At 41.5% G+C, this 11,255-nt stretch overlaps 1 protein-coding gene across 2 annotated transcripts in view; it reads left to right on the top strand.

Moving 5' to 3' along the window:
• The first annotated feature begins 289 nt into the window (after window positions 1-289).
• PLPP1 (phospholipid phosphatase 1) overlaps window positions 290-11,255 on the top strand; it is a 115,470-nt gene continuing 104,504 nt past the window's right edge. The window contains exon 1 of one of the 2 annotated variants that reach the window (XM_036849065.1): window positions 290-747. In XM_036849065.1, coding sequence (XP_036704960.1) covers window positions 690-747 — 58 coding nt within the window. In that variant the 5' untranslated portion in view covers window positions 290-689. The remainder of the gene's footprint in view (window positions 748-11,255) is intronic. The other variant, XM_036849064.1, reaches the window with a different exon arrangement.

Genomic DNA, 11,255 nt, shown 5'->3' with positions numbered 1-11,255 from the left:
GGTCCAGCTCTCCCCACGAGTCAGCAATAACCGGCGGCCAGGGTTGCGGAGGCCAGGTTAGGCGACCACCGGCAGAAAATGGATCTGAGCAACACCCCTCGCACCGCACGGGAGGTGACCCCACGCTCCGCCCGTCCGCCGCGCGGCCCACTTGAGGGGCGGGCTGCGCAGGTCGGGCGGGGCGGGGCCAGAGGCGCCGATTGGCTGGCGCGCCCCGGCCTGGTGTTTCCCCGGCCCCGCCCCGTCACCCCTCACTGACCGCTCCGCCTCTGCTGCGCTCCCCAAGCCCGCGAGGCCGCGCGCAGGCGGGTCCCGCGCTGCCCCGCGGGAGGGGCCGAGCCCGTGTTCCTCCTCCCTACCGGTCCCCATCCTTAAAGCACGAGTCCGGACGCCCCGCCTGTTGGAGACGGCGCCTGGACCTGGACAGCGAGCAGCCGGGGCGGGCCAGGGCCGACTGAGGAGGGCCTGAGGCAGCGGACCCGCCGCGGCTGGCACACGAGCCTCTCGGCCCCGACTGAGTGGTTGCGGGAGCTGCGAGGGAAGGGGTCGCGGGCGCCATTGCTGCCCGTCAGAACGCCGCAGGGTCCCCGTCAGGCCTCGGCTGCTCTCCCCCGGCTGGGAGGAGCCGTCGCCAGTCCCCGGCCCGGTCTCGTGAATCGGGTGCCTAGTCTGCCGCCCGCGCCGAGACCATGTTTGACAAGACGCGACTGCCGTACGTGGCCCTCGATGTGCTCTGCGTGTTGCTGGGTACGTACGCGCCGCCGGCCGGAGGGGCGTGTGCGCGCGAGCCCGGGGTGTGGGTGCACCGGTGGGTTGCGGGTGTGTGTCCGCTGGGAGGGGACTCGGCGAGAGCCGCGGGCGTGGGGTGGGGGTGTGTGTGTGCCTGACGCACGAGCCGTGCCGGGCGAGACGCTGGGGGCGGCTTCCGCAGCCCGGGGACCCCGCTTCGCAGCCCGCACCCCGGTTCCCGCGTGGCCGCTGCTGTTTGTCTCCCGGCGGTGCGCTGAGCCCACCCTGCTTGGAAGCTGTTCACGCCTCTGCGCTCCATCCCTTGCTCTCCTGTCCTCTGTTTCCCCTTCCACTCCCAGCCCGGAGCGTGGGCTCTTCCCCTCTCGGCTGTAGGGAAGCCTGGTCACTGGCTCATCAGGTTCAGTAGCGAAACAGGAGGTTTGATGCATTGGGGGTTCTCAGTAACTGGCGCCAGTGCCAGGTTTATCTTACTTGTGGGAAGCCGTTTAAATTTCCGTCTATAAAAGACTAGAACTCTCCTAATTAGAAGGTGTTACCAGCTTGTAAATTGTCAGGCTGTAAGTGGGTGTGATGATGCCAGGTTTCTGCCTATAGGTTTGAAGAACCTTGCTTTTTTGGGGCTGGAGTGGGGATGGTGTGCCCCAGACCTGCTGTGTCCTTCTCTGCACAGACCTTGCCATTGTGTAGCTTTCCATCTCCTGTGAGAGCCCAGAAGGAGCACTAGACATTTCTTTGGCTGCAGCAAATTTGGCGTTGTCTTCCTGACAGAAGAGTTCAGTTGTGGGTCTTCTGGTTGCCAGTTGCTCTTTTATTTTGACGAGAAAGAATTGAAGTCATTTGGTCAAGGGATAGGCGTTGGGAGGAGAGAGTTTCACCTTTTCAGTATGTATTGTGTAAGGCAGTATCTTTGAACTATTTATGTGTTATGGAAGAAACGACAACAAGAACACCTGCTCGATGTTTGGGTAGTCCTACTCATGGTTGAGTATCGAAGTAATGGTATTGGCAAGTTCTCAGCGTTGGTTGGAGAGCTGTGACTTTAGCATCCTAGATGCAGGTCTGCATAATGGCTTTTCAGTGATAGGAAATTTCCCCCGGTTTTAATCCAGTATTCCACTCTCTTGCCTCAAACCTGACCATTTAGGTGCTGGCAGTCTTGCCGAATTTTTACAAATTCTGTTACCTGTTTTCTGAGGAAAAATCTCTTTTTTATGAAGCATCTTTATTGTTTACGAAGACACTTACTGTATAGCTCCACAGTGAATTTTAGGAATTCAGTTTAGGAAAGGGAAACACGATTTTGGAACACTATTTTTATAGAAGCACAAGTGATCCTTTCAGATGTCCGGACATATTCATAATTACATTAAATATATTCAAATTTATTTTCAGTGAAAAGCTTACCTTGGTAAAGATGTTATATTTAAAAATGTATTTTAACTTGTACTGAATGTTAGTGGAGGTTTGTTAAACTTCATTTATATTATAGTGAAGGGAGAGGAAAATGTTTAGTCATAAGTGACTGATAATTCTAATATATTGGATATTATTCTGTCATTGCCACATATTGTGTACTGTCAGAATTATATATAAACTTCCCATTTTCCTACCTTGTGGGAGTTGGTAATTTATGAAACAAACGTCATGTTTTCTCTTTGGGCCAAACACTGAACCAGGATAGACGAAACATAATACTGCTCTGAGGTAGCTCAGTGTTATTAAACAGAAAGCCATATGGTAAATCTATGTTTTGTTTTGTTTTAATTCATGTATAATGGAGGAACCTATATGCAGTACAACTTTATAAATTGTAGGTTCTTGCAGTCTGTATTTTCAATATGATGGAAACATCACATAATTGTCCTATAGAGGTAAGAGTAATTTTATTGCTACATGGACCTGACAGTTGCAGAATTTATGACGGCTCTCAAAAAAGATAAAATTGTGTTTATGATTTTAAGTATTTTTGATGGTTTTGGAAAAAGCTTGTTTTGGGGACTTAGGCATTTAGTATCAGTATCAGATACTTATACCGATCTATTTGAAACACATTTTATCTGTTCTTGTGTTACTAGAGTTTTAAAGTAATTGAGTGTATTGTCAAGATAAGCCCAGAATTCCCTATTCCTAAATAGAAAGTGAAGTGTTATTTTAATTTGGTATATACAATGACATTAGATTTAACAGTATCAACACTCCATTACAAGCAGCAATGAAGGCGAACAGTGATGCTAGAGATACAAAGCATTTTCATGCTGAGTTTTGAGAGATAATATATTTTTATAGCAAACTCACCTTTCTAGTGGAGTCTAAGGGTCCACTTTTTTTTTTTTTTTAAACATCTTTATTGAAGTATAATTGCCTTACAATAGTGTGTTAGCTTCTGCTTTATAACAAAGTGAATCAGTTATACATATACAATATGTTCCCATTTCTCTTCCCTCTTGCATCTCCCTCCCTCCCACCCTCCCCATCCCACCCCTCTAGGTGGTCACAAAGCACCGAGCTGATCTCCCTGTGCTATGCGGCTGCTTCCCACTAGCTATCTATTTTACATTTGGTAGTGTATATATGTCCATGACACTCTCTTACTCTGTCACATCTCACCCCACCCCCTCCCCATATCCTCAAGTCCATTCTCTAGTAGGTCTGTGTCTTTATTCCCGTCTTGCCACTAGGTTCTTCATGGCCTTTTTTTTTTTTTTTTCCTTAGATTCCGTATATATGTGTTAGCATACTGTATTTGTTTTTCTCTTTCTGACTTACTTCACTCTGTATGACAGACTCTAACTCCATCCACCTCATTACAAATACCTCCATTTCATTTCTTTTTATGGCTGAGTAATATTCCATTGTATATATGTGCCACATCTTCTTTATCCATTCATCTGTCGATGGACATTTAGGTTGCTTCCATGTCCTGGCTATTGTAAATAGAGCTGCAATGAACATTGTGGTACATGACACTTTTGACCTATGGTTTTCTCAGGGTATATGCCCAGTAGTGGGATTGCTGGGTCGTATGGTAGTTCTATTTGTAGTTTTTTAAGGAACCTCCATACTGTTCTCCATAGTGGCTGTATCAATTTACATTCCCACCAACAGTGCAAGAGTGTTCCCTTTCCTCCACACCCTCTCCAGCATTTATTGTTTCTAGATTTTTTGATGATGGCCATTCTGACCGGTGTGAGATGATATCTCATTGTAGTTTTGATTTGCATTTCTCTAATGATTAATGATGTTGAGCATTCTTTCATGTGTCTGTAGGCCATCTGTATATCTTCTTTGGAGAAATGTCTATTTAGGTCTTCTGCCCATTTTGGATTGGGTTGTTCGTTTTTTTGTTATTGAGCTGCATGAGCTGCTTGTAAATCTTGGAGATTAATCCTTTGTCAGTTGCTTCATTTGCAAATATTTTCTCCCATTCTGATGGTTGTCTTTTGGTCTTGTTTATGGTTTCCTTTGCTGTGCAAAAGCTTTTAAGTTTCATTAGGTCCCATTTGTTTATTTGTGTTCTTATTTCCATTTCTCTGGGAGCTGGGTCAAAAAGAATCTTGCTGTGATGTATGTCATAGAGTGTTCTGCCTATGTTTTCCTCTAAGAGTTTGATAGTGTCTGGCCTTACACTTAGGTCTTTAATCCATGTGGAGTTTATTTTTGTGCATGGTGTCAGGGAGTGTTCTAATTTCATACTTTTACATGTACCTGTCCAATTTTCCCAGCACCACTTATTGAAGAGGCTGTCTTTTCTCCACTGTATATGCTTGCCTCCTTTATCAAAGATAAGGTGACCATATGTGTGTGGGTTTATCTCTGGGCTTTCTATCCTGTTCCATTGATCTATATTTCTGTTTTTGTGCCAGTACCAAACTGTCTTGATTACTGAAGCTTTGTAGTATAGTCTGAAGTCAGGGAGCCTGATTCCCCCAGCTCCATTTTTCGTTCTCAAGATTGCTTTGGCTATTCGGGGTCTTTTGTGTTTTCCATACAAATTGTGAAATTTTTTGTTCTAGTTCTGTGAAAAATGCCAGTGGTAGTTTGATAGGGATTGCATTGAATCTGTAGATTGCTTTGGGTAGTAGAGTCATTTTCACAATGTTGATTCTTCCAATCCAGGAACATGGTATATCTCTCCATCTATTTGTATCATCTTTAATTTCTTTCATCAGTGTCTTATAATTTTCTGCATACAGGTCTTTTGTCTCCTTAGGTAGGTTTATTCCTAGATATCTTATTCTTTTTGTTGCAATGGTAAACGGGAGTGTTTTCTTAATTTCACTTTCAGATTTTTCGTCATTAGTGTATAGAAATGCAAGCGATTTCTGTGCATTAATTTGTATCCTGCTACTTTACCAAATTCATTGATTAGCTCTAGGAGTTTTCTGGTAGCATCTTTAGGATTCTCTATGTATAGTATCATGTCATCTGCAAATAGTGACAGCTTTACTTCTTCTTTTCCGATTTGGATTCCTTTTATTTCTTTGTCTTCTCTGATTGCTGTGGCTAACACTTCCAAAACTATGTTGAATAATAGTGGTGAGAGTGGGCAACCTTGTCTTGTTCCTGATCTTAGTGGAAATGGTTTCAGTTTTTCACCATTGAGGACAATGTTGGCTGTGGGTTTGTCATATATGGCCTTTATTATGTTGAGGAAAGTTCCCTCTATGCCTCCTTTCTGCAGGGCTTTTATCATAAATGGGTGTTGAATTTTGTCGAAAGCTTTCTCTGCATCTATTGAGATGATCATATGGTTTTTCTCCTTCAATTTGTTAATATGGTGTATCACATTGATTGATTTGCGTATATTGAAGAATCCTTGCATTCCTGGGATAAACCCCACTTGATCATGGTGTATGATCCTTTTAATGTGCTGTTGGATTCTGTTTGCGAGTATTTTGTTGAGGATTTTTGCATCTATGTTCATCAGTGATATTGGCCTGTAGTTTTCTTTCTTTGTGACATCTTTGTCTGGTTTTGGTATCAGGGTGATGGTGGCCTCGTAGAATGAGTTTGGGAGTGTTCCTCCCTCTGCAATATTTTGGAAGAGTTTGAGAAGGATAGGTGTTAGCTCTTCTCTAAATGTTTGATAGAATTCACCTGTGAAGCCATCTGGTCCTGGGCTTTTGTTTGTTGGAAGGTTTTTAATCACAGTTTCAATTTCAGTGCTTGTGATTGGTCTGTTCATATTTTCTATTTCTTCCTGGTTCAGTCTCGGCAGTTTGTGCATTTCTAAGAATCTGTCCATTTCTTCCAGGTTGTCCATTTTATTGGCATAGAGTTGCTTGTAGTAATCTCTCATGATCTTTTGTATTTCTGCAGTGTCAGTGGTTATTTCTCCTTTTTCATTTCTAATTCTATTGATCTGAGTCTTCTCCCTTTTTCTCTTGATGAGTCTGGCTAATGGTTTATCAATTTTGTTTATCTTCTCAAAGAACCAGCTTTTAGTTTCATTGATTTTTGCTATTGTTTCCTTCATTTCTTTTTCATTTATTTCTGACCTGATCTTTATAATTTCTTTCCTTCTGCTGGCTTTGGGGTTTTTTTGTTCTTCTTTCTCTAATTGCTTTAGGTGCAAGGTTAGGTTGTTTATTCGAGATGTTTCCTGTTTCTTGAGGTAGGCTTGTATTGCTATAAACTTCCCTCTTAGCACTGCTTTTGCTGCGTCTAAGGGTCCACTTTAAACCAAACTTTAAATTTGGTTTTCATTCACCTTACTGACAGCAGGAGATTGGTGGCCTAAAATCATGATAGCTCAAAGAGGGTTATCAACCTGGCATTAACTTTTTTCTTTTTCTTTGGAGAACTACAGGTCAGATTTGACTATAGCAACAAAAAGATGATTAAGCACTTCATAAGTACAGGGTTATGTGAAAGTGATTCATAATTATAATGTGAATATGTTCCAGGTTCTGTTAATGATCACCCAACATCATATAGTGTATCCATTTGATATGCTGATATTATGTGATTGTGTTACATGGCTACTGTATAATATTACAGAAGGTGACGTCTGTTGAAGTGATAGTTAAACATGCTTGTGGGGGGGGTGTGGGTTGTGCATGTGCGCACGTGTGTATACATGTTTCTACCCCAAATCAGTGTTATCACTGCTGTGAAACGTGAGTTCCTCCACATAATATACCCAGATTATTAGTTCCTTTAGTGGATCTGGTCAATTCTTGGAAGAAGAGTGAGAATTTTGAGAGATGATGTGTATTTGATTCCTTTCTGAGATGGAGCATGGTCTTGCCATCTTTCTCTGGCTCTTTTGATAACGAGTTCTATGTAGGAAAGGGCATAAATACCATCTGAGCACACAAGAAAAGCTGCTCTACAGAGACTGGTAGTGGGCTGGTATGAAAGCTGTGTTTTTGCTCAATGTTTTAAACCATGTCCTGAATAAAACTTATTAGTGTTTAATTGCTGAGGGTCATTCTAGATTTTATGCACCCTGGCATTGGGCTGCCAGTTAATGGACACTGAGTCCACTAATTGATTCAGTGCACATTGATTGAAGGCTAACTCTGTTCCAAGTTCATGTTAAGTGCTAGGGATACAAAGATGAATAAGACAATCTGTGCCCTAAAGGAGTTCAGGGTCTAATGAGGGAGAAACAAACAAGAGTCACAACACATCATGATAAGTGTAATAATGAAGGTATGGAATAGATGGCCTTTGAGTACAAAGAAGAGAGTTGCTCTAGATGTGATCCATTATAGATAAAAGGGTTGTCTGTTTATTCTTAGAGATGCAGAAATGACAAAAATTACCTAGGACTACTCTTAGAATCTTTTTTTTTCTTCCTCAACTTGATATAGGGCAGTGGGAACCCAAATAAGTACCTGTGTTTATGACTTTTTTGCAGGTTCTCATGATGCCTAGAAGATTTGGGTGGAACTGGCAAAACCTTTTTATGTGCCTGTGTTTTGCTGGGTGGCGGTCATTTGGAATATCCTTCTGTATTGTATATTCTCCTTTTGCCCCTTCAGGTCTTTTCTCCACCCTGCTCTTGCTTTTTGGTTTCTGGTTAGCTTTGACCAATGGGACAAGAGCAGGAGGCCTGGAAGAGCCAGTTTACTCCTGCTGGATTTGTGTTGCCAGAGCTGTTCTGTGTTTTGTGAGTAGGTCACAGCTTCTATTCAGTGGCCTTCTGTGCCAGCCAGCTACAGTTACAGATCTTTCTGGGTTCTGGTAACCCTTTACTTGCCCCTTTAGGCCTAGAGATGATAATGACTTCCTCATGTTGCTGGTGTGGGAGTATTCCACCATCCCCTGCTGCTTTCCCTAAACCCTGCCTATACTTTTGAAGATGATTCCTTCATTAAATTCTCTCTTGAAAACCTTATTTGGATGTGCTGTTTTCTCTCCAGGGCCCTACTGATAATACTCATGTTATGTCCAAACAGATCTGAGGTAACTTCCCTTTCTGCACTTAACACCAGTTACAGTTTCCTGTAATAGCAGGTGATACAGCAACTCATGGGCCCCAACATGGGCTTTCTTGGAATGGAGGGGGTCATGGTTACCTCAGCATGCTGCAAATGTGGTCTCATCATTATGCCAAATCAGAGTCAATAAATTTAGGGGAAAATGTGGCAGCAAATAACATTGGCAGCCATAGGTGGTTGTGGAATCCCTGTTACTTATTCTTCTCCAGTAATTATGCTGACATCATCCTGCCCCTTAAGTAGTACCCCTCAAGAGTGCTCCCTTTCCTGACCCTGAATCTGGGCCCCTTTCTCAAGGAAAAATCAAATACTTAATGAAAGAGTCTCACTTGCTAAATAGTCTGCAGCCTTGCCTTTTCTCCTAACATTTATTTGTTCATTCACTCATTATTGGGTGAATTCACTCATGTATTTGTTTCTTATCTAGTAGGTGCTGGGCATTCTGTTAGATACCAAAGAGGTAAATAAATAAATAGGACATAGTGCCTATCCTACTTGCCATTTCAACTTCTGTTAACTTCTATTCAGCAAACTTCTTTTGCTTCTGATGAAAGTTTACTGTGCTTGTTTCTCTGTTTTATGTAACTGTTCTCTTTCCTCTCAGCCACAGAGAGAGAGAAGGAATCTCAAAAGATGAACAAAAATTTGTCAAACTGGCATATTCTTGGGTCAGACTGGCCTCCTGTTGCAAGGCTTTTTCTACCTTTAAATGGCTAGTTTGGAACAAAAGCAGAGGCCTGGAGGAAATTGATAGTATTTGGCTCTAGTTGGTTTTATACAGTTGTCTTTAAACTTAAATTTACCTTGCTTGGAATAGAGTATGGAAATATTCAGAGAGCATTCCCCTCTATAGCTTTTATGAAAAGTAATTTTTTCCTTTATATTCTTTTTGAATTACATCCTTTTGGAAACTCATGGACATGCTATGAATCTTTATTAATTTCTTTCTTGTTTAGTCATTTTTGGCTGAGTTCTACCAAAGTTTCCTATGTGTTACTTAGCTTGTGGAATTATTCTAATTCTTTTTGATAAGAAATTAAAGTTTAAATTGTTACTGTTTACCCTGCTAAAAAAGAAGTTGGTTGTAAGTCATTAAACACCCACATTTTAAGTGAACCAGTTAACATGTAGCTTCAGTTTTATGGAAAGGAATTTGGAATGTTAATTGTTTGTTTCCTCCTAATTTGGGTGGCTTAATTCAGCATATGAGATGGAAATATACAGTCCATATAATAAGCTAGTTAGGGATTATATGGACACTGTCTTGCCTCTTTTCTTATTTTCTTTCTGAAAAAAGCATTCATTCAGAATTATGAGCAGTGGTTACAAGTAACTTTCTTCTTTCTTTTTGGCCCTCTTCTTTTTCTACTTACCTTATTTTTCATTTTTCACTTTGTCCACTCAGCCTGCTTTCCTTCTTCCCTTCAACCTTCTTACTGTCTAGGTTTAAAGCCCAGATGGCTCAGAGTTGTTTTTTACTTAACTGAAACTAGTCTAACATTGGGAATGACTTTTTCTTTAAAACATTAGATAGCACAGTCTAGTGACGGACTCTGGATCCAGACTGCGTAGGTTCACATTCTAGCTGCTCCATTTACTAGCTGTGTGACCTTGGGCAAATTTCCTCTTTGTGCCTCTGTTGCCTCAGCTGTATAATGATAAAAATACCTACCTTGTATGGTTGTTGTGAGGCTTAAATGAGCCAATATATAAAGGACTTAGAGCAGTGCCTTGCACTTAATGTCCACAATATGTTTTGGTCAAATAAATTAATCATCTATAATCCTACTATAACAACATCATTATTTAGTAAAAATAACATCAACATCGTTTTGTATAGGGACAAAAACACAAACTCTAAACCGTTTCCCATGAGTACTCATGGAATGTCTTTGAAGCTTACAGAACATCTTGAATAGTAGTGTTTTATCAGTCACATGTAAAACCACATATATGATCTTCAGGTAGTGGTAATCCCAGCCATGGTAGAAATCGATCTGTATAGTCTATGGTAGAATGTAATTAAACAAATGGAAAAACTGTTACTTTATACAGTGGTTAAGTCCTGAATTTCAACTTAATCAAGAAAATGGAGTTAGCCACACTCTGGTCACCTTCACTGTTTTTATTGCCCAGGCCTTGGAAATGATTGAGTGACCATGTAAAAAAGTAGACTTAATATTCCTAAATTTTTTGAATGACCTTAATTGTGTATCCTCATTTGTGTAAATTCTATTGTTTGAATTCCTATCTGCAGTTAAGCAGGCAGCAAAGAAAAAGCTATTGTGTAATACCTCTTCATACCCCCTCTCCCTCTTACCCCTGTTTTTCCAATCAGGTTTTATTTATTTATTTATTTGCTTGCTTGCTTGCTTGCTGTGGCACGCGGCTTGTTGGATCCTAGTTCCCTGACCAGGGATTGAACCGAGGCCCCCTGCCGTGGAAGCGTGGAGGCCTAACCACTGGACCTCCAGGGAATTCCCTCAGATATTTATTTTGACATATGTTTACCTGATACTATTTTTTATGTTGTGTTTAACACAATGTTAAGTTTTTAAAATATCTGACTTTGCAACATCCTTCATTTATTTATTTATTAGCTATTATGTGCTAAGTACAATGCTAGGAGCTGTAATAATCACTGTGAAAAAGATAGGTAAGGTCTCTATGCTAATATATAAGACAATTACAGATGTTTGTGAATGCCATGGAAGAATGAAAACAAGGTTAGAAGAGAGTGAGATGTTGGGGGGTGGCAATCTCAAGGAAGGCTTCTCTGATGAGGGCATTTTTGATTTCAGATTTAAGGATGAAAGTTAGTTGGTCATGGAGGAGCTGCAAGAAGATGATTCCAGGCATAGGGAAGAGCAGGCGTTGAGGGCTAAAGGGGCAAAGGGCATTTGTAACAGAAAAGAGGCCGGTGTGGCTGGAATATAGTATGTATCCATGATATTCTTAATAGTGAACTTTGTAACTTATTTCTAAATGTCAGAGTGGATAATAATAGTAACTGACATTTACTTAGTGCTCACTAGGCCCTGTGTGGCTGTGAGGTCT

The sequence above is a fragment of the Balaenoptera musculus genome, chromosome 3 (genome assembly GCF_009873245.2).
Source record: "Balaenoptera musculus isolate JJ_BM4_2016_0621 chromosome 3, mBalMus1.pri.v3, whole genome shotgun sequence".
NCBI classification, from domain to species: Eukaryota; Metazoa; Chordata; class Mammalia; order Artiodactyla; family Balaenopteridae; genus Balaenoptera; species Balaenoptera musculus.
The sequence above is the reverse complement of the archived record's forward strand: the minus strand, read 5'-3'. Positions and strand labels throughout refer to the sequence as shown.